The sequence below is a fragment of the Puma concolor genome, chromosome A3 (genome assembly GCF_028749965.1).
Source record: "Puma concolor isolate L17-30 chromosome A3, mPumCon1.1.hap2, whole genome shotgun sequence".
NCBI classification, from domain to species: domain Eukaryota; kingdom Metazoa; phylum Chordata; class Mammalia; order Carnivora; family Felidae; genus Puma; species Puma concolor.
In genome coordinates, this window is record NC_141669.1 from 20098374 (window position 1) to 20122341 (window position 23968).

Here is a 23968-nt window from a genome sequence, read left to right on the forward strand (position 1 = left end):
TTTCTTTAATAAGAGCTGTTCGAAACTTTTCATTCTTTTCTGAAAAACGAAATTCTCCATCAAATTTTTTTAGCCGATGGAATGATTCTGCTACTTGTTACTCTCACCGATGTATTTTGAAATCCTAAATGAAGGATTAACAAGGCTGAAGGACTTTAATCAAGTTGAACCATAAAGTACACGTTTATACCAAGAATTTAAATTAATGCACAGAGGTCTACGAAGTTTTGTATGAAGTTTGTATTGAAAACCTTTGCACTGCAAATCATGCTTTATTATCCCTTAATATTCTACTCGAGGATTATGGCACTCGGACCAATTCTAGGACCCTGAAGTTTAACTTTCTTCTCTTCTTTCTTTTACATAAATGAAGTCATTCACGGCCACCCTTCACATGAATAATGAAGGTATTGGGAACTGAGTTCCAAGACGTAAGAACCAAAATCAGGCTAAATTCCAACAAGTCACTCATATAGGAATGGAAGCACAAGACCTCTCTGCTCATCTGCACAACGTAGTTGAATGAGGTGACCAGTCTGGTCTTCAGTAACAGTGATGAACCCGGCACAGGCTTTCCACAGGGCCACATACTCTGAGCTGTCACGTCAATGTCGGCTGACACTACCATGCACAATCCCTCGTTTACATGACTCTAATTCTGTTGCAAGAATACATCTACATTTAATTACTTTAGGCATGATGAAGGCCTTAAGCAAAATTTAAGTTTGCAAAAATTTTGGGTTGGAATTCTGTAGTCCTGGAAGCTATTTAAAATTAAAAGTCCAGAGCAAAATCCCCAGGAAATCACATATCGAGCTCAATTCGTAAAAAAAAGAAGCGTTTTCAATATCACCAAGATGAAAAGTCATACTAGAAAACAATGCTCTGGTTTCCAGACAACAAGCTCAATGCAGCCCTAGTGCAGCCGCACAAAGTGAAGCTGCTTTGGAGAGAAGAATCCAGAAGACTGCAAAGGGCTTGAGTTAAACCAAACTGGCTTTTCTTCTTAGGTAGAAGGTGAATGCTGTTTGGTGATCAATATGGGATAGTTGTTTAAAATTCACAGACAGTAAAATTTTATGTACCCTAAAGCCCCAATTAGTGCAGGGTGGTCACAGCTAACAATATGAGTAACGTACCGAGATTGATGATAATACGGGTCAAACAGCGAGACTAGTTCGGTAAGCTCTGGAAGAATGGTCAGTCTCGATATACTTGATCTTCATCCATTCCTTGGATACTGAGGAGGAGACTATGGCAAGAGAATGTGTTTCTCTAGGTGAAACTAGTTTTCATAATCTGTAGTTTAAAATTATCACTATTCAGAAATATGGAGCCAAAGCAAAAATTAGAGATTCTTTCCACTCAGGCCTTCAGATCTCTCCCTCCACCACCACCCCAAGGACCCATACTTGTCTCTGGTCAACCAGGACTTGCTGGGGAGGGCTGTAAGGTCAAGGCTTGTAAGGGAGGCTGGAGGAGGCAGTGGCCAAAAGCCAGGGATTCAAGAAGCGAGAAATGACAGATATGGTATATTAAAAATAAATAAATAAATAAATAAGAGGAAGAGAAGAGGAAGAAGGGGAGCTAATGTAGATGAGGAAGTGAGGACGAGGCACGGCTCGTGGGGGACTACCCTGCCTTTCCTGCCTATCCGGGGCAGACAATGCAGAAACAAGAAAAGGCATAAGCCTCATAGGGGGGCTTCTCTGCCGCCGGGCATCAGACAAGCCCCGGCAGGGTGGGCTTGCCCTTTGGCCTTGCCTCTGGCCTTGCCCTTTGGGGATACGTGCACAAGCTCTAGTGTGACCTGCAAGCACTTCTGTTTGGGGTCAGATTCCTGATCCCTAGGTGCACGATACTCCCTGCCACTACCAGTGCCCAAGTCCATGGCTAAAGAAAGGCCTCAGATCCGGGCCAAGCCCAGGAGCAGCCGGTGTAGCCAGAACTCGTGGCTGCCACGGCCCTTTCTCTGTCAGGACCAGCTCGTCCCTCCCCCTGGTGGCTGGAGAAGGGGACCAGACTGCAGGTGCCGAAAGGGCTGCTCCACTCAGAACTGTAACACCTCAACTCACAAACTTCCAAAGGGCTGTCAAGAGTTCATTAATTATAGATTGAACGATGGTTCAAATACCACCTAAGGAACTTGTAAAAGGAGCGACTCGCTTGTGAGGTTCCACCAAACTTTGGGGGTTTTTGATATTGTTTCCTTGTTTTTGTTGTTTCCTTCTCTGATGAATTTAAAAAAAAAAAAAAAAGAAAGAGAAAGTGTAAGGGTTCTCCTATCCTCCTTCCTCCTTCCTCCCTCCAGAAACCTCACGGACTTTCCTGAGTGAAGTGCATATGGGATGCTACAATTACAGAGCTTACAAATGAAAGGGAAAAAATTCAGATTACCTGGAAATATGAAATGAACTACAGTGTACAAGGGGTGCTCGGTTCTCTTCACCGCTCTGAAAAATGTCTGCGAAATGGTAACAGGCGCCTCGATTTCTAATTTACAAATGACAACACGGGTGAAAAAAGCAGTAGGATTTTGTGGAGAAAAAAAATCCATGTTGGTTATTTCCCGTCTAGGGAGAGTCAGTTTGTACGTGAGGCCCACACTTGTCTTTGTCTCTTACTTCCTATTTGATGTTTTTCAGGAGGGCTGTCCGGGCATTCACAACTGCTTTGAAGGCATCTTCACTACCAGGCGCCACGCACTTGTCAGGGTGAAGCAGCACAGCGAGTTTCCGATAGGCTTTGTTGACTTCATCCCTACGAGAGAGCAGCAAAGCTCTGTGTCAGCCACAGGCCAGCCCCCGCCCCCTGCAGCTGGGCTGTCAGGGGTTCCATGATAACTCTTGCAGAAAGTATCTCCCAAATAATGACCACCTCTTCTCAAAAGGGGGACTAAAGGACTAGGAGACCAACAATATACAAATAAGTAATACGTTACATAAAAGTAGAAAAAGAAACACAGGGTGAAGTGAGTATGGAAACACCAAGAAAGCCCTTGGTAAAAGAAAGATCCGATGAAAAGGTCCGCAGTACCCAGCAGGCACTCACGATGAGGGTGTGGGGCGATTGGGGAAGGCCTCTCGAACAGGGTTCTGAAGGAAGGTGGGGAAAGACACAGCAACTGGGAGAGAGCTGGCAAAGACTAGGAACAGCAGGGCCACGGCATGAAGTTCCATGAGGACACCGCGGGGAGGTAACAAAAACAAAGTTGGTCAGGAAGCAGGGGTCAGTAGGAGAAGGGCCTTGGAACTAAAACAACAAAAAAGTGGATTTGATGAACAATGACATCAGTAGGTGTTTCGTGACAAAAGGGTGCTAAGAAAGCTGTTTTTTGAACTTGGGAGACAGGTAGGAGGTTGTCACAATAACCCAAGCACAAGTCCCAAGAGTCTGGATCAAGGTGTTTGTGGAGACAAACAAGCGAAGACGAGAGATAACATTATGAGTTGGCAGAAGCAGATGATGAGCTGGATGTACGGGTGGAGAAAATGTTAGGAAATGGGCTGAAAGGAGTTCCAGGGTCACAGGAACTCAGGCTCAGGGAAGATGGTCACACCATTGACCAAGAAAGGGACGCTGCAGAGGGGTACCTGAGAGCTACAGAGAGAGAGAAGTGAACATAATCCAGAGAGGAAAGGAGCAGCTCAGAATGTGTCCGCAAAGGCCAGGAAAGCTCCAGGAGGGCTCTTTAGGCTTCGGAGCTCTTCAAGAAGCAGGGACCGGCTGGGGAGGAGCCTGGAGACCACATGCCCCTCTCCCTGCTCTTCAGCATCCTCTGGTGTCAGGCTCCAGACGCTTCTAAGTGCCCAGCGCCTCCTCTGGCCAGGTTTAGCCCTGTCCTTACCAGATGGTTTTATTTCCCACCTTCCTTGTGTCATTCAGGGCTCCAATCATCCTACAAGCCTGGATGTGGTGCTTTCCCAAATGCCCTAGTTTTTCTCCTTCCTTTTTCATCAGAAGGATTTCTATTTGGCTCTCTGAATTAGAGATGGTCTTTGATTATCTTGCAGGTGACGGAAAATTTGTGTGTCTACCTGGAAAGACTGAGGCCACAGGGTCATCTTAACAGTTCGGGCTGGGGGCATGTATTGTAAGGCTTTTTTCGCTTTCTGCTCTCAGACGAGTCCCCAATTTTCTTGTTTTAAAACATGCACGGGGCTTTTTTACTTTTGATATTAGCTAACAAAAATCCTATTTTCCCTCTCTGAAGAAATCTGAATTGCCAGAATTCTTCTCCAAAATAAAAAATATATTAAATATTTTTAACAAAGTAACATATTAATTCTACTGAAAATGAAAATTTTCTTAAAGTTCAAGAATAGTAAACACATCACTGAACAGACAATAAAACTCTTTATACCTTTAAAAACTGCTTATAGGTTCTCTGAAATGTGCTCACTGCCATATAAAATTTGTTTGATAGACCCAGAGAAACAAAGATAAGAAAAGTACATGTTTATATTGATTAACAGTATAGAACTTAAGGAGGTCCTATAAATTTTGGTAGATTCCAATTAACATAGTAAATAAGTAAGGAACCCAAATTTTATTTTTCCTTCCCGTTCTAAGTTAACTAACAAGTAGAGTTTCTTAATTTCAGAGCCAGTATCTCTTGGAGGTGAAACGGAAGACTTTAGAAGGAGACTATGGGAATCCAAAAGGACATTTAAAAGGCACAATTAATTGAGCTACATACATGAGACCATCTGAATTGTTCAGGTGCTTAAAGCCTCCTCAGTAATGCCTGGCAAGTCACGGTGACCAGTTACTGTCTTCCTCTCCCCCTCCCCTCTTGCCTTCTAGACTCGAAGATATGCTATGAGACCAAAATGGAAAAGAGAAACTTAATGCTATTGGTGCCAAGAAGGCATTTCAACATGTAGTTTTCTTTTGTGGGAATAAAGATGAAAAAGTAGAAAGGGAGAAGGATGGGGAGAAAAGTTATGGTATAAAATAAAAAGATCCGAGAACCCTTATAATTCCAATAAAAATTATAATATGTGCAGTAACAGAAACGTTACATTGTTAAAAGTTATATAACCATACTGAACAAGGATTTATTTTTACACAAGCAACAAAGAAAAGTGATTGTATTTCTCTTCCTCCCAAATATTTCTTTTGGCTAAAAATAAAACCATTTAACATAAATTCACACACAGATGAGGACCTAGCAGTATTTTAAGTGCAGTAGAAAAGAGACAGAATCAGCCTAGGGTCCTTGAACATGTGTTTAGTCTCACGAATCCCAGTTTACTCACCTATAAAATGAAATGTTTGGATAAGCTGCTAACGTTCTTTTCCTCTTCTAAAACTCTATGATTTTGTAAGGTATTTTTTTTTAAGGTTACATTTGCTTGTAGGCTCTTTTTCAACACAGACAAAATCAGAGCATGCTGTTTCAGAAAGTTTTTATGCAATACACCACAAAGTTCCCTCATCAGGCAACTGTGCCCTCTATTTTGTTTCTCTGGTACTCAGTTAATTCAGTGAAGAAGAGTTATAACACAATCTAATACATTTCTACAAACTTCATATTTCTAGCCAATTACAAGAAGATGTACCAGACCTATAATATTGACAACTGATAGCACTCAGCACTAATATCCTAGAGCATTGCTTACCTTGAGGCCCCAGGTTTGACTCCCAACATGTCCCAACTGTCCTTACTGTTTCGAATTCTGCGAATGGTGTCTGCTTGTTCTTTGGTGAAACTAGCGCTGCTATTCGTGATAGGACGTTTCCCGCCATTTTCACATAAATCAACTATGGATACGTAAAAGGTCTGCAAAAAGAGATCATCCCAGAATAGAACTGACTTTGTGAAAACAGGAATTCCTTTTAAGCATAACTTAAAGAATTTTAATACATTCCAATAACTCTTAAAATTCACCATAAAGCAAATATAGTTTGGAAGATTTTTTTTCTTTCATCCTACTGTGTATGTTTATATGTGTGTGCGTGTGCTCGTGTATTTTTTTTAAGAACACAAAAGTATAAGGAATAAAATTTAAATGGCTCATAATCCTATTCTCAAATAACCATACTTGAAGTTACAAAGTAGTAGATGAGGGGCGCCTGAGTGGCTCAGTCGGTTGAGCGTCTGACTTCGGCTCAGGTCATGATCTCACAGTTTGTGAGTTCGAGCCCCGCGTCGGGCTCTGTGCTGACAGCTCAGAGCCTGAAGCCTGCTTCAGATTCTGTGTTTCCCTCTCTCTACCCCTTCCCCGCTCTGTCTCTGTCTCTCAAAAAAGAATAAATGTTAAAAAAAAAAAGTAGTAGATGAATACCATTAGAAAAATTCAAATGGTAAATGAAAGTGTAAAATGAAAACTATGTCTCTCTGTCCCTCAAGTTCTTCTCCTTGAAGTAACCATTGTTAATATTTTTTTTGAGTATCTTTCCAGAAAAATTTTCTATCAGAATACCAGTACCTCCATCTACACACTAAATTTTTACATAAAAGAGAGCAGATTAAACATACTGCTTAGCTCCTTGCATTTTTTCACATAAAAATAGACCTTGGGCCCTTTCTCCAGCTGCCTCTAGACACTTTCTTCCTTTTTAATGACTGTTCAGTATTCCGCTGTGTGACTATATCTTAATTTATTTAACCAGCTCCCTATTTTCTTAGACAAGGCTATTGTTTCCAGGTTTTGCTACTGCACAGTGTTTTAGTGAATACTTTGTGTGTGTGTGTGTGTGTGTGTGTGTGTGTGTGTGTGTGTGTGAGTGTGAGTGTGTGTGTGTAGCTCCACACACTTGTGGAGATACTGCTTTAAAACAAATTCCTAAAAGCAGAAGTACTAAATAACAGTGTATGGGCATTTTAATTTTTGATTTTGACAATTTTCATACGAAAAAACGGTGCCGTTTACACTCCCATCACAGTGTCTGACAGTGTTATTTCTCTACACCCTTGTCACTATGGGGCATTATCATACAGCTTCCCTTCTGCCAAACCTACATGTGTCACACAGTTTTAATTTGCATTTCTTTAATTGTAAGTGAAGTGGAGTGTCTTTTCATATGCTTATTGCTTTTTCTGTAAATTGTTCAGATTCTTTGCCTATTTTTTTTGTTGTCTGAAGTGAAAACTATTTTTTGATCCTGCTCATATCTCATACTCTGTGCACTGTCACCATAGAGACTACGCAATCTGAAAAAGAGAGCAAAAGGGAAGAAAAATAAACATAGCCTCAAGGACGGTGGGACAAAATCAAATGGTCTGATACACATGTAACTGGAGTCCCAGAAGGAAAAGAGTAGAAATAGAGCCAAAAAACTTTAAAAATTTTTTTTTTTTAGTCTTTATTTTTGAAAGGGAGAGAGAACATGAGCAGGGGAGGAGCAGAGAGAGAAGGAGACACAGAATTTGAAGCAGGCTCCAGGCACTGAGCTGTCAGCACAGAGCCCGACACGGGGCTCAAACTCACAAACCGCGAGATCATGACCCGAGCCGAAATCTGATGCCCAACCGACTGAGCCACCCGGACACCCTGAGCCAAAAAACTTTTGAACAAATAGTGGTGAAAAACACCTGCCTAGCAATCTGAGAGACTCAAGAAACACCACGCAGGGCAAATATAAAGAGAACCACACCCAGGCACACGGTCCACATGCTAAAAGCCAAAGATGAACTCTTGAAAGTGGCTGGATGGGGAAAAAAACACAACACATTATGTACAAAAGAATAAGAGTAAAAATGGGTGCTAACGTCTCATGAGATTCAACAAGGGCCAGGAGAGAATGGACCATCGCCTTTGAAGTGCTGAAAGAAATTTAATTTTCAACAGTCATTATTTATAGTCCTTGAAGAAGTCACTTTACTACTCTTAGATACTATCACATCGGAAATGAGAACAATACCCATCATACAGTAAGAGTCTCAAATGAGATGAAACACGTAAACTTCGCCAGAATGATAAAATACTATTCAAATGATTAAGCATCGTTACTGCACATGAATAGGTACAAACTCACACAGGACCATGTACTAAATGGGATACAGAGTGTGGCAAGCCAACATCAACCTTATTTGGTCTTGAAATAGAAGCTACTGATGCCCAATTCAGCCTGTCAGCCAAGGATGAAACTTGTCTTCTAGTAGGGGCGGTGACATCTTATGAGAAAGAAATTCAGCATAAAAGATGAAATAAAATCCCACTCAATAATTAAGAACAACTCGTTACAGTATAGCTACACTCTTTGAAATGTTAAAAATTCCCAAAATATCAGATATATTCATAAGAAAAAATGCATAATTCATGCCACCACTTACCTCCAAATGTATCTGTAATTAAGAGTTGACTTTATAATTTATTATTTTAAAAAGCCTCATTCCCTTAAAATGATTTAAGATTAGTAATTTTTTAAAAATGACCATTCATTCAGGTTGCAATATGAGTACATCCTTCCATCGCCTACTTGGTGGGTAAGACCTTAGTTTTATGTGTGACTGGCTGGACTCTGCAATGACAGTCCCCTATTCTCTAGCTGCACCATACACATTCACTCTGGCAAGGCAATTTTGCCAAAGTAATGCTTCCACATAACTATGCGTGCAAATGTAACACCATTAACCAAAGGCAGTTTTAAAGAAAATCTTTGTTCTACTGTCAGTATATAATACCTGTCGTTAAACTTGATGATCATCAGAATCACCTAGAAAGGTTTTTCAAAATATAGATTCCTGAGCTCCATCACAGCACTAAGCTTCTGGTGGGTCTAGAGCCCAGAAATCTGTATTTTGAAGAATTTCCCATAGTAACTCTGACAATCACCCAGGTCTGTAGTCAGCAGGCAGACATCACACACACACACACACACACACACACACTCTCTCTCTCTCTCTCTCTCTCCCTTTCTCTCTCTATCTTTTTCTCACCAGCTTCTGAAAGACCAAGCTTATTCTAATGACAAATTCCTATTACATTTTTGTTTCTCATAATTTAAACTAAAACTGGGCATGGTCAGCCTTGATACAAACAAAACAATGCTAGTTTACCTGGAACATTTCATTGATTCCTTCTCCGGTTTGTGCTGAAGTTTCAAAGTACAAGAACCCTTTGCTTTCGGCCCAGAGACGTCCTTCGCTTTCATCTACACAGCGGTGCTTGGTACAGTCAATCTGAAATAGGAAGTTGGAGGACAGAGAGAAGACCCCAAACATGACCCACTAAAACAGGCCCAGTGAGGTCTTCATCAATTCTTTCTTGAAGCAAAAACCACTCCTAAAGGAACCCCCAGCACTAGTATATGCAATTATACGGACCACAAGGGACAAAAAAAATTGTTAATATTGAACACAGACTGATATTCTGTGGCAAAATGGCAAGTGCCTGTCCCACACTTCCCACTTTTTCCTTTGAGAAAACTCTTCCTACTCAGAGGGTCTACCTATCCTGCTCAGTCACCAATACCCTTCCCCAAGTATGGCACCAGAAGAAAATGGATAAATATCCTGGTACACCAGAGTTTGTGGTTTTATTCTTTATGTCTTAGGGACATAGGTTTTGAAAAGATGTTGATTCCTATATCATAGAATAAGGACTTCTTTTCATTTCTTCCCCCAAACTCAGAGCTACACTCCTCCCATAATGAATTCAGAAGGTTGAGCAAACATTTCCAAAGCAGTTACCTTGTTGGCACACACCGCAAATACAATATTTTCCATGTTTCCATGAGGTCCAAGGTCTTGTTTCATCTCTGCCAGCCAAGCATCAAGGGCATCAAAGGAGTCCTTCTGCCCAACATCATAGACCAGTATTACACCCTGTGTATCCTTGTAAAACTCATTACGAACCTTCACATAAAAGAACAGGTGCACAAATTGTAGGTTTTGTGATTTTATAAGAATATATCTCACAGTCATGAATGTAACAAAGTGTGTTCTTTGGTGTAGTCATAGTATTTGCTATTATATCTCAATATCTACTGGTCTTTAAGGGACTTTTTAGAAAATCAAAATAACATGATAAAAAAAAAAACAAGTTTCATCTCGTGATGAAAACAACAGCCTCCTGTCCCACCCTCCTCACCTTGAGTTCCATTCCCTGGAAGCAATCTTTTCGATTTTCTTTTATTTATTTAAAAAAATTTTTTATGTTTATTTTATTTTGAGGGGGGAGGGGCAGAGAGAGACAGAGATACAGAATCTGAAGCAGGCTCCAGGCTCTGAGCTGTCAGCACAGAGTCTGACATGGGGCTCAATCTCACAAACCACGAGATCATGACCTGAGCCAAAGCTGGATGCTTAACCGACTGAGCCACCCAGGCACCCCAAGGCACATTTTTTTAATGTTTATTTATTTTTGAGAGACAGAGAGAGACAAAGCATGAACACGGGAGGGGCAGAGAGAGAGGGAGACACAGAATCCGAAGCAGGCTCCAGGCTCCAAGTTGTCAGCACAGAGCTGGACACGGGGCTCGAACCCACAGACCGCGAGTTCATGACCTGAGCCGAAGTCGGACGTTTAACTGACTGAGCCACCCAGGCACCCTGAGGCAATCAATCTTTAATTCTTGTTAGTAGACCTTAAAATAACACAAATTCCATAGAGTGAAGCTCTTCTTAGGAAGAACCAGAAAGTGAGTGAACAACGAAGAACTTAAGGCAAAAATGACATAAGCGTCAGCAATAGGCACAGACCTCTATATATCACATCCCAAAGCTGGCTCCCCCAGAACATCAGGCAGAGCTTCCCCATGACTCTTGGGTCTGCACACCAACTTTAGAACTCTGAACTCAGAGCCTCAGTGTGATGTAATGGGAAAGAGCACAGGCGCTGGAGTCAGATCTGGGTTCACACTTACTTACTAGTTGTGTGATCTTGGGCAAGTCACTTAGCCTCTCTGCATCTCAGTTTCCTCATCTGTAAAATGGGGACAATACCACTTCACAGGGTTATTATGAGGATTAAATGAGATACTGAAGGCAAATCACCTAAATGGTGCCTGGAAAACAGTGTATATAAGCACCTTCCTCCTTCCTTCCTCACATTCATTCTGATTGTCCTTTGATATTTTTTATTAGAAACGGTGTCTCACTTCTGGGGCATGTACGTAACTCTAGGAAGAGGCAGCACGAAGTATAGGACACACTGACGTGGCAGAGGCAATGACAGGTGGGGTGGGTGAGGAACGACACTGACAGATTGGGGGTTTCAGCCAAAATTCCAGTAAGAACCTTGACAGAGGCCACGCATTACCCACCTTCTCATGGAATTCCAGTGTAGACGCACTCACGCTGGATATGCGGTAAGAAATGAAGACATCTTACACGCATCAGGCATGAAGTTTAGGTTTCTGAGTACAGATAGACACCTGAACCAAGACTGCCTATGCCTACTAATTTGCAGAAACAGAAGAAGCTATCCTCTACAATTAAGACCAACAAAACCATAAAGAATGTAAAGTGATGAACGGCAAGAGTCTTCTCCCCAGTCCTCATGGTCCTCAGCCCGCCCGCAGTAGTGAAAACGGGCCTCTCCCTTCTTCCCTGAAACTCATGTTGCCTTGGCTCCCATACACCACCTTCCCCAGGTTCTTAACTGGTCTTTTACCAACTCCTCCTCTCTCCATTGCTCCCGCTCCAGCCTGCCACCATCCTTCCCCAAATCCTGTCCCGGGCCCTCAGACTTTCTTCTTCCATCCTTCCTCCCAATTCAGCAACACCAGCCACCTGCACAGTTTCAACTGTGAGATCCTGCAAGGTGAGCCTTTTCATCTGTTCTCGCAGACCTGCATTTCCAATTAGCTCTAGACTCTTCCAGCTGAATGTCCTGCCAGAATCTCAAATCCAATGTGTACAACAGAAAAGCCTCCATCTTACTCCTTCCCAATCTCTTCCTTCCCTTGAACTTCTAGTCATACTAGAGGCACACCATTCTCTGAGTCACGTGGATTGAAAGCCTAGCGTTAACCTTTGCTGCTTTCCTCTGCCTTTTTGCACATCAGGGACAAACAATCCTGTAGAAGCTTCCTCTGCCATATTTCCTGCACCTGTCACTTCCTTTCCATTTCCACTTGCCAACATTACACTATCGCTTGACTACCAGTCCAAGAGTTTTCTAAGTAATCTCCCCAGCAACATTATACATACTGTGTATTTATCTTTTGAAAGCCCCGGTTCAAAAATTCTTTAGTGTTTCCCTACTGCCAACCTCCTAAAGTTCAAATTCTTTTAATTGACGTTAAAAGTTTCTGATCAAACCTCCACCAACTTTCCAGTCTTACCCTCCTCCTACCTGCTGCACTTCAAACTGGATAATCTCTCTTCCCCCAAACCTAATTCCACCTGGAAACAGACACCTCTTTACCTTCAATCTTTCAAGTTTAGCTATAACACCGTATCTTTCATGTAGTTTTTCTCTGCCCCGAGCCTCATCATCTAACCTCCTACCCCTGCCAAACAGAATCTAACTTCTTCATCCCTGAAACACCACAGGCTCTGTGCTTCTAGTAGCGCTTGTTATCACTTCCTGTCTAGTTTTATAGTTGGTAGCATATACAACTGCCTTCCCCACTAGACTGTAAGAATGTGAAGGCATGCATCCTGATACGTCCATCTTTGTGTCGCCAACAGGGCCTAGCAGGTGAAAGTATTTGAGACATTTTAAATCAAGAATAGCTGAATGTCAGGGGGCGCCTCGGAGGCTCAGTCGGTTGAGTGTCCAACTTCAGCTCGGGTCATGATCTCCTGGTGGGTCTAGAGTGATCTCGCAGTTCGTGAGTTCAAGCCTCACGTCGGGCTCTGCGCTGACAGCTCAGAGCCTAGAGCCTGCTTCAGATTCTGTGTCTCCCTCTCTCTGCCCCTTCCCCGCTCATGCTCTGTCTCTCAAAAATGAATAAACATTAAAAAAAATAAAAAAGAATAGCTGAATGTCAGGAATGAAAGTAGAGGCCAAAGGGGAAAGGAACGAATTCCAAGATGCAAATGATGTTATCCAGAGGCAGATTTGTGTGTAAACAGAGACTTAGGCAAGCCCCACGGATTTCTCTTTCAACTGACTCAAGTTCAAGTCTGGGCTCAGCAGCTAGTTACCTCTGTAATCTTGAGTAAGTTGTTTTATGACCTCAAGCTTTCGTTTCCTCATCTGTAAAAACGAAAAGGTCAAAGTCGATGCCTCAATGGTCCCCTACAGTTCTATTATTCTCATCTCCCAAAACAGCTTTCTAATATTAGTCCTGGAAGTCTTGCTGCATCCAAAGTTTAATTAAATAGGATGCTAAGGGAATCGGGATTATTTCTTAAAGCAAAGATGGCAAACTTTCCAGCTTATAGGTCAGAGAAAGCTGCTAGTTTAATATCCACTTGGGCCTCAAGAGGTTTCTATAGAACATGTAACTCCTACCAACAAGCCCCAGAATATAGTTGTGTACATCAGTGGAAGCAGGACTGCTGGTAAGATACAGGCCCGCCATTCCCTCACAATCCTCTCTGACATTTCCTCGGAGAGTGCTGTCTCACACTCTAAGCGACTGTCCTTTCTCAGCAGACCCTTTGGGTAAACCTGTCTGGAGGACAGATGACAACAGAAGCTTCAATGGAGGACAGGCCTCAAGGACTAAGGGAAGTCAGGGATCATGAGAATGGCTATGGGTGCTTCAAAACCAGGTGTGTGCTGAGCAAAAGTATACTTTGGGCAGCTTGGGATTTAGGAAGACGATGGCTTCGGTCTTGTCAAAAAGGAGGGTTTGAGCTGCAGCCAGCCAACTATTTGACAAAAAAGGAGAAATCAAAGCTATTCAGAGAAAAGGTACTTCAGAAGTGGTGATTTCAAGGAGCTTCTATTAATTATGCTTCTATCTTTTTAAGCTGCTGAAAAAAAGCTATTATAATTTCAGGTTGCATTGACGGAAGTCTGGTGTCTAATGGTAGGAAGTAAAGGAACACTCAGTGTTTTTCATTAGACAATCTGGAATGTTATGTTCGGTCCCCAGCTCCCTATCAACTAACTAGAAATTACCCACAAAGGATGCTGATAGGCCCAGCTGGGGCAGGACTAGAAAATATTTTACCTGAAAAAGACCAGATTAACAAATATTAGAAAGTTCTCTTGTAGAAGCACAGACTCAGTATGTTGCTCCAAAAACAAGGCCAGAATTAATACTGAACGTCAAAGGAAGGCAGCCTTCATAAGGGAGCCGTTAATCTAGAGTTTTTAACTCTATAAAGGATGAACTTGTGAAGCAGTGTGACCCCATCGTTAGAGACATTCATTCTCCAAACTATTCAGTCTGTACCACTCAAAACTATCCCGTGTACCATCCCTGGATTCCCACCAATCTACGTAACCCTTCCTTATCCATCAATGCTCAATATAAACATTGTTTCCTTCAACAAGACTTCCTGTCCTCCCAGATAAGCTAGGGCTGGATATTAAATGCTCCTAAGCAATCTGTCATTTGTTCAACATGTTGTGCTCTGACATATTTATGTTCCATGTGGACAGGGGCTATGTATTACCAGTAGCCAACACAGAAACTGGCATATTGGTATGAGGTGAATGAATGATGGCCATTGATCAGGAATGCTACAGAAAGAAATCCTACAATGGGCAGAAAGAAGCTGGACCACATTAGTTCTCAGACATTTTCTAACTCTCCATTTTTATGACTTTGAAGAAATCTAAGATTTATTCTAGCATTTCCAGTAATTAGAATCTGTGTCAAGTTTGTGGTAATCTAGAACTTCTGTTCTTTTTTCACTGACAGTACTCTATACTTGTAAAGTATAAGCCTCCACATTTAAAAAGATTTCATTTTAGGGGCACCTGGGTGGCTCAGTCGGTTGAGCATCTGATTCTTGGTTTTGGCTCAGGTCATGATCTCATAGTTCGTGGGTTCGAGCCCCGTGTTGGGCTCTCTACTGTCACCATGGAGCCTGCTTTGTTTGGATCCTCTGCCCCCCTCTCTCTCTGGCCCTCTCCTGCTTGCTCTCTCTCTCTCTCTCTCAAAACTAAATAAACATTAAAAAAATAATTCATTTTACCTATATATTTGGGTATATTCACAAGACGGAAGATTTTACAGGCATTACATTATTATTTTTTTTCCAGGAAGATAGAGTAGATATACTTTTCCCTATTCTTCCTGCTAAGTACAGGTAAAAAACCCCGAGTGGTATATATAAAACCTATATAAGAAGACATTGGAAGGTAGAGAGAAGAAAGCAGATAAGCTAGGGACCTCAAGGCCCAATGAATGACACAGTGGTAAGTTTCCTGGATTTTCTTTTGCCTCATATATCTAAGATATGTAACTGAAGAAGTACAACTTAGAAATGTCAATGGGTACAGACAAATAAAAGCCCAACAAAGCCTGTTCTCTGTAGCCAAAGGGGCAGATTTCTCATCAGAATCCACGGAGGCCAAAGGAAAGAAGTACACTATTTTTCAAGTGCTGAAAAAAAAAAAAAAGAAATATCAACCCAGAACCCTATAACAAGAAAAAATATTCTTCAGGCACAAATGGGAAATTGAGACAATCTCAATCAAAGAAAACTAGGAGAGAATCTGTTGTCAGTAGACTTATGCTAAGAGAATGGCTAAAGGAAGTTCTTTAAATAGAAAGGAAATGATGAAGAAGGAGTATGGAATACAGCGAAGGGTGAAAGATCAGAGTAAACAAAAATATGAGTGACTATAACAGGCTTTCTTTCCTTCTTTCTTGAGTTTTCTAAATTATGTGTGACAGTTAAGCAAAGATTAAACACTGTCTCATGCAGTTCTAAAGGTATATTGAGAAAATTTTAAGACAATCATAAATGGGGGAAGATAAAGAGACGCAAAGGGAGGAAAAGTTTCTACAATTCCACTCAAACTGTTAAAATGATGATATCAGAAGACTGTGATAATTTAAATAGTGTTATAACTAGACCACCCACTAACGCGGCCATTCAGAGATTTATTCAAAACCCCTATGGAGGAGTTTGAGAAGATGGCGGTGTAGGAGGACACTGGGCTCACCTCGTCCTGCTGATCAATTAGATTCCACCCACACCTGCCTAAATAACCCAGAAAACCGCCAGAAGACTAGCAAAACAGACTCTCCGGAGCCAAGCGTAGACAAGAGGCCCATGGAAGAGGGTAGGAAGGGCAGAGAGGCGGTGCGCACTACACGGACTGGCGGGAGGCAGCCGGGGCGGTGGAGGGGCAGCCCACCCGGCAGGGCAGAGCCCCCGAGTCTGGCTTGCAAAAGCAGAGGGGCCGGACTGCGTGAGTTCTGACAGCCAGCGGGACTTAACATCTGGAATGTTAAAAGTCAACAGCTCTGCTCGGAGAGCGGGAGGGCGAGAGGACACCAGGAGGGAGAGGTGTTGAGCCCTGGAAGACAGAGCTCAGCTCAGCAGGGAACAAAGGCGCTGACCAGCACCATCTCCCTCTCCCATCCCCCAGCCGAAACCCCAAAGGGAACAGTTCCCGTCACCAAACTTGCTTGCACTGTGCAAACACCCAACACTGTGCTTCTGTGGATCCATCCCTCCGACAGGTGAGCCTCCCGCCTGGTGCTGCAGGGCCTCTCCCACAGGGGACCACCAATGGCAAAGCGATCTGAGCCTGCCCCTCCTGCCCCTGTGCACCTTGCGGATCCACCCCGGCTAATACGCCAGATCCCATCAAAGCAGCACCACAAGCCTGGCAGTGTGCAAGTAGCCCAGACAGGGGCCACACCATTCCACAGTGAATCCTGCCCCTGGGAGAGGGGAAGACAAGGTACACACCAGTCTGACTGTGGCCCCAGTGGTGGGTTGGGGACAGACATCAGGTCTGACCGCGGCCCCACCCACCAATACAAGTTACTCCAGGCAGCACAGGGGAAGTGCCCTGCTGTTCCACGTCACCCCAGGGACTATCCAAAATGACAAAACATAAGAATTCTCCTCAAAAGAAACTCCAGGAAGTAGAGACAGCTAACGAATTGATCAAAAACGATTTAAGCAATATAACGGAACATGAATTTAGAATGATAGTCATAAAATTAATTGCTGGGCTTGAAAAAAGTATAGAGGACAGCAGAGAATCTATTGCTACAGAGATCAGGGGACTAAGAAATAGTCATGAGGAGCTAAAAAAAGCTGTAAATGAGGTGCAAAATAAAATGGAGGCGACCACAGCTCGGATTGAAGAGGCAGAGGAGAGAATAGGTGAATTAGAAGATAAAATTATGGAAAAAGAGGAAGCTGAGAAAAAGAGAGATAAAAAAATCCAGGAGTATGAGGGGAGAATTAGAGAACTAAGTGATGCAATCAAACGCAACAATATCCGTATAATAGGAATCATAACTGAGAACTTCCCTGATCTGGGGAAGGAAAAGGCATTGAAATCCAAGAGGCACAGAGAACTCCCTTCAGATGTAACTTGAATTGATCTTCTGCATGACATATCATAGTGAAACTGGCAAAATACAAGGATAAAGAGAAAATTCTGAAAGCAGCTAGGGATAAACATGCTCTAACATATAAAGGGAGACTGATAAGACTAGTGACAGACCTATCTACTGAAACTTGGCAGGCCAGAAAGGAATGGCAGCAAATCTTCAATGCGATGAACAGAAAAATATGCAGCCGAGAATCCTTTATCCAGCAAGTCTGTCATTCAGAATAGGAGGAGAGATAAAGGTCTTCCCAAACAAACAAAAACTGAAGGAATTCATCACCACTAAACCAGCCCTACAAGAGATCCTAAGGGGGATTCTGTGAGTGAAATGTTGCAAGGACAACAAAGTACCAGAGACATCACTACAAGCATGAAACCTACAGACATCACAATGACTCTAAACCCATATCTTTCTATAACACTGAATGTAAATGGACTAAATGCGCCAACCAAAAGACATAGGGTATCAGAATGGATAAAAAAAACAAGATCCATCTATTTGCTGTCTACAAGAGACTCATTTTAGACCTGAGGACACATTCAGATTGAAAGTGAGGGGATGGAGAACTATCTATCATGCTACTGGAAGTCAAAAGAAAGCTGGAGTAGCCATACTTATATCAGACAAAGTAGACTTTAAATTAAAGGCTGTAACAAGAGATGAAGAAGGGCATTATGTAATAATTACAGGGTCTATCCATCAGGAAGAGCTAACAATTATAAATGTCTATGCGCCGAACACGGGAGCCCCCAAATATATAAAGCAATTAATCACAAACATAAGCAACCTCATTGATAAGAATGTGGTAATTGCAGGGGACTTTAATACTTCACTTACAGTAATGGATAGATCATCTAGACACAGGATCAATAAATTAACAAGGGCCCAGAATGATACATTGGAACAGATGGACTTGACAGATATATTTAGAACTCTGCATCGCAAAGCAACAGGATACACTTTCTTCTCTAGTAACATGGAACATTCTCCAAGATCGATCACATACTGGGTCACAAAATAGCCCTTCATAAGTATAAAAGAATTGAGATCATACCATGCACACTTTCAGACCACAATGCTATGAAGCTTGAAATCAACCACAGGAAAAAGTCTGGAAAACCTCCAAAAGCATGGAGGTTAAAGAACACCCTACTAAAGAATGAATGGGTCAACCAGGCAATCAGAGAAGAAATTTAAAAATATATGGAAACAAATGAAAATGAAAACACAATAATCCAAACACTTTGGCATGCAGTGAAGGCAGTCCTGAGAGGAAAATACATTGCAATCCAGGCCTATCTCAAGAAATAAGAAAAATCCCAAATACAAAATCTAACAGCACACCTAACGGAAAAAGAAGCAGAACAGCAAAGATACCCCAAACCCAGCAGAAGAAGAGAAATAATAAAGATCAGAGCAGAAATAAACAATATAGAATCTAAAAAAACTGTAGAGCAGATCAATGAAACCAAGAGTTGGTTTTTTGAAAAAATAAACAAAATTGATAAACCTCTAGCCAGGCTTCTCAAAAAGAACAGGGAGATGACCCAAATAGATAAAATCATGAATGAAAATGGAATTATTACAACCAATCCCTCAGCAATACGAGCAATTATCAGGGAATACTATGAAAAATTATTTGCCAACAAACTGGACAACCTGGAAGAAATGGACAAATTCCTAAGCACCCACACACTTCCAAAACTCAAACAGGAAGAAATAGAAAACTTGAAAAGACCCATAACCAGTGAAGAAATTGAATCAGTTATCAAAAATCTCCCAACAAATAAGAGACCAGATGGCTTCCCAGGGGAATTCTACCAGACATTTAAAGCAGAGATAATACCTTTCCTTCTCAAGCTGTTCCAAAAAATAGAAAGGGAAGGAAAACTTCCAGACTCATTCTATGAAGCCAGCATTACTTTGATTCCTAAAGCAGAGACCCAGCAAAAAAAGAGAACTATAGGCCAATATCCCTGATGAATATGGATGCAAAAATTCTCAACAAGATACTAGCAAATCAAATTCAACAGCATATAAAAAGAATTATTCACCATGATCAAGTGGGATTCATTCCTGGGATGCAGGGCTGGTTCAACATTCGCAAATCAATCAATGTGATACGTCACATCAATAAAAGAAAAGATAAGAACCATATGATCCTGTCAATTGATGCAGAAAAAAGCATTTGACAAAACTCAGCATCCTTTCTTCAACGTTTTTATTTATTTTTGGGACAGAGAGAGACAGAGCATGAACGGGGGAGGGGCAGAGAGAGAGGGAGACACAGAATCAGAAACAGGCTCCAGGCTCCGAACCATCAGCCCAGAGCCTGACGCGGGGCTCGAACTCACGGACCGCGAGATCGTGACCTGGCTGAAGTCGGACGCTTAACCGACTGCGCCACCCAGGCGCCCCAGCATCCTTTCTTAATAAAGACCCTCGAGAAGGTCAGGATAGAGGGAACATACTTAAACATCATAAAAGCCATTTATGAAAAGCCCACAGCTAATATCATCCTCAATGGGGGAAAAACTGAGAGCTTTCCCCCTGAGATCAGGAACATGACAGGGATGTCCACTCTCACCACTGATGTTTAACATAGTGTTGGAAGTGCTAGCATCAGCAATCAGACAACAAAAGGAAATCAAAGGCATCCAAATTGGCAAAGATGAAGTGAAGCTTTCGCTTTTTGCAGATGACATGATATTATACATGGAAAACCTGATAGACTCCACCAAAAGTCTGCTAGAACTGATACATGAATTTAGCAAAGTCTCAAGATATAAAATCAATGTACAGACATCAGTTGCATTCTTATACACTAATAATGAAGCAACAGAAAGACAAATAAAGAAACTGATCCCATTCACAATTGCACCAAGAAGCATAAAATACCTAGGAATAAATCTAACCAAAGATGTAAAAGATCTGTATGCTGAAAACTATAGAAAGCTTATGAAGGAAATTGAAGACCTATGGGACCTCATGAAGATAAAAAGCTTCTGCACTGCAAAGGAAACAATCAACAAAACTAAAAGGCAACCAACAGAATGGGAAAAGATATTTGCAAATGACATATCAGACAAAAGGCTAGTATCCAAAATCTATAAAGAGCTCACCAAATAATCCAGTGAAGAAATGGACAGAAAACATGAATAGACACTTCTCTAAAGAAGACATCCGGATGGCCAACAGGCACATGAAAAGATGCTCAACATCGCTCCTCATCAGGGAAATACAAATCAAAACCACACTCAGATATCACCTCACGCCAGTCAGAGTGGCCAAAATGAACAAATCAGGAGACTATAGATGCTGGCGAGGATGTGGAGAAACGGGAACCCTCATGCACTGTTGGTGGGAATGCAAACTGGTGCAGCCGCTCTGGAAAAGAGTGTGGAGGTTCCTCAAAAAATTAAAAATAGACCTACCCTAGGACCCAGCAATAGCACTGCTAGGAATTTACCCAAGGGATACAGGAGTACTGATGCATAGGGGCACCTGTACCCCAATGTTTAGAGCAGCACTCTCAACAATAGCCAAATTATGGAAAGAGCCTAAATGTCCATCAACTGATGAATGGATAAAGAAATTGTGGTTTATATACACAATGGAATACTACATGGCAATGAGAAAGAATGAAATATAGCCTTTTGTAGCAACGTGGATGGAACTGGAGAATGTTATGCTAAGTGAAATAAGTCATACAGAGAAAGACGGATACCATATGTTTTCACTCTTACGTGGATCCTGAGAAACTTAACAGAAGACCATGGGGGAGGGGAAGGGGAAAAAAAAAAAAAAAGGTTAGAGAGGGAGGGAGCCAAAGCATAAGAGACTCTTAAAAACTGAGAACAAACTGAGGGTTGATGGGGGGTGGGAGGAGGGGAGGGTGGGTGATGGGTATTGAGGAGGGCACCTGTTGGGATGAGCATTGGGTGTTGTATGGAAACCAATTTGACAATAAATTTCATATTAAATAAATAAATAAATAATAAAATAAAATCCAATTTAATTACTTTCAGAAAAAAAAAAACACTATGGACAAATCAAATGGAATTCAAAAAGTGTTCGACTAACCCATAGATGGCAGGGAACAGAAAACACAGAACTGGAAAACAGAACAAACAGAAAATGAAAAATAAATGGCAGACTTGTGCCCCAATATATTCATAATTACATTAAACATAAGTGGTCTAAAGATTTCAATTAAAGGACAGAAATTGGCATAATAGATTGAAAAACATGACCCATGTCTACAAGACACTTACTTCAAATACAATGATATAAGCAGACTGAAAGTAAAAAGATAGAAAAGGATATATCATGCAAACATTAAAGGAAAGCAAAAATTGGCTATATTAATATCAGATAAAGTAGACATCAGAGCAAAAATGATTACAAAGACAGAGGGGGGCATTATATAAAAATAAAACTATATAATGAAGACATAGCAATCATAAATATGTATGCACCAAATAACAGAGTTGCAACACATATAAAGCAAATACGATAGAAGTGAAACAGACAAGTCCGCAGTTATAGTTGGAGACTTTAATACCCCTCTCTCAGCAATCGATAGAACAACCAAACAAAAGATCAGCAAGAATATAAAAGAATTCAACAATACCACTGACCAACAAGACCTAATAAATATTTATAGAGCACTCCACCCAACAATAGCAGAATACACATCTTTTCAAGTGCCCACGGAAGACCAAGATAGACCATACCGTGGGTCATGAAAAAAACCTCAACAAATTTAAAAGAAATCAAAATCATACAGTGTGTTCTCTGATCACAATGGACTCAAACCAGAAATTAATAACAGGAAGATAACCAAAAAATCTCTGACACTTGGAAACTAAACAACGCACTTCTAAATAACCCATAGTTCAAACAGAAAGTCTCAAGAGAAATTAAAAAAACACATTGAATGAATAAGATGAAATATTAATGAAATTGAAAATACAACATATCAAAATGTGTGGGACACAGCTAAGCAGTGCTGAGAGGGGAACTGATAGCACCAAACACACACATCAAAAACGCAGAAAGTCTCAAATCAATAATCTAAGCTCCCACATAAAGAACCCAGAATAAGAGCAAAAGAAACACAAAGCAAGTAGAAGGAAGGAAATAATAAATAGCAGAAGTGAAATGGCCCAAACTAGAAAAGAACAGAGAGCCTCTTCAGGGAAAATCAATAACCCAAGGAAGGAAAAACAAAAGAGAATGGCCATGAGATTCACTTTGAGACTACTCAGGACAAGAAGACAAAGTAAAGCAGGTGGGACTCTCCCCAGGGAGGTAACACATAAGGCTGCAGAGTGAACTGGAAAGCTCACTCCAGTACTGTGCTATGAAAGAAGTCGCATTGCTGAATTCCTAAGTCCAAGTATGAATATAATTATCCTGTCACATTCTGGGCTAAGGTACAAAGTTAAAAGCAACAGTCCTTTCAAAGTTAAAACGTGTTGGAAACATTAGCAATGAACTTTCCTACCACAGTTTGAGGGAATGGAACAAAAGACCAATAGGTTTCTATGAAGTTTAGGCTCAGAAAGGAAGCCACGAACACCAGCTAAATTCACCTAATTTTATACGTGATTTGAATATTGGTCATTTCAGGTAACTCAGGATCTTTCCCTGAATCCACTGACAATACTGGATGTTGGTTTTCTCAAAAAGGCTTTCTTACCTCATAGAAGAAGGGATGGCCAGCCATATCAAAGATGTTCACTTTAATTTCTCGGTCTCTGACTTGTACCCTGAAATGTTCAAATGGAAACAATTCCAAAGAAGGTTATGGTTTCTGCGTTCTCATTAATATCATTTATGTCATTTATACATTTCAAAAAGGTATGTGTATGAAATGTAAGAGGCTTTCTTAGTGCCTTTTCTTGATTTCAGATAATCTTTACAACAGAAGCCAGCAACTTGGCAGATCATCTTGCCTCCTTATTTTAAAAACACTGAACCCACTCTTATGTGGATCCTGAGAAACTTAACAGAAACCCATGGGGGAGGGGAAGGAAAAAACAAAAAACAAAAAAGAGGTTAGAGTGGGAGAGAGCCAAAGCATAAGAGACTCTTAAAAACTAAGAACAAACTGAGGGCTGATGGGGGGTGGGAGGGAGGGGAGGGTGGGTGATGGGTATTGAGGAGGGCACCTTTTGGGATGAGCACTGGGTGTTGTATGGAAACCAATTTGACAATAAATTTCATATTAAAAAAATAATAATAAATAAAAAAATAAAAATAAAGACACTGAACCCACCTGTAATAAACACCCTCATTTACTTTCAGCTTATCTCAAGATATTTCAGGCCATACCCTTTTACTAACAAATGGTGGCTTTTACTGTGAGACTAAGAAAACTGATTTGGGACAAGTAGGAGTAAGAGGAAGGAAAACAAAATATTTTCTTTCACTTGGCAAGACATCTTAATTACTACCGGCTATGCTTGCTTACCATGCAGAACGATAGTTAAGGTGTATTTTATTAACGTCTGTGTGATCTTCTTGTGACCTTCATTGAGCAAGAGCTATAGTCAACTTGTTTTTCAAAAATTTTAAGGGT

At 41.2% G+C, this 23968-nt stretch overlaps 1 protein-coding gene across 2 annotated transcripts in view; it reads right to left on the reverse strand.

Annotated features, from left to right (window-relative positions):
• Window positions 1-136: 136 nt before the first annotated feature.
• The window catches only part of DNAJC27 (DnaJ heat shock protein family (Hsp40) member C27), a 33037-nt gene continuing 9205 nt past the window's right edge, over window positions 137-23968 (reverse strand). For both annotated transcript variants that reach the window (XM_086700137.1, XM_086700136.1), the window contains exons 3-7: window positions 23087-23156; window positions 9641-9805; window positions 9008-9130; window positions 5625-5785; window positions 137-2760 (exon numbers count right to left, since the gene is read on the reverse strand). In XM_086700137.1, the coding sequence (XP_086556263.1) occupies window positions 2628-2760; window positions 5625-5785; window positions 9008-9130; window positions 9641-9805; window positions 23087-23156 (652 nt within the window). In that variant the 3' untranslated portion in view covers window positions 137-2627. The remainder of the gene's footprint in view (window positions 2761-5624; window positions 5786-9007; window positions 9131-9640; window positions 9806-23086; window positions 23157-23968) is intronic.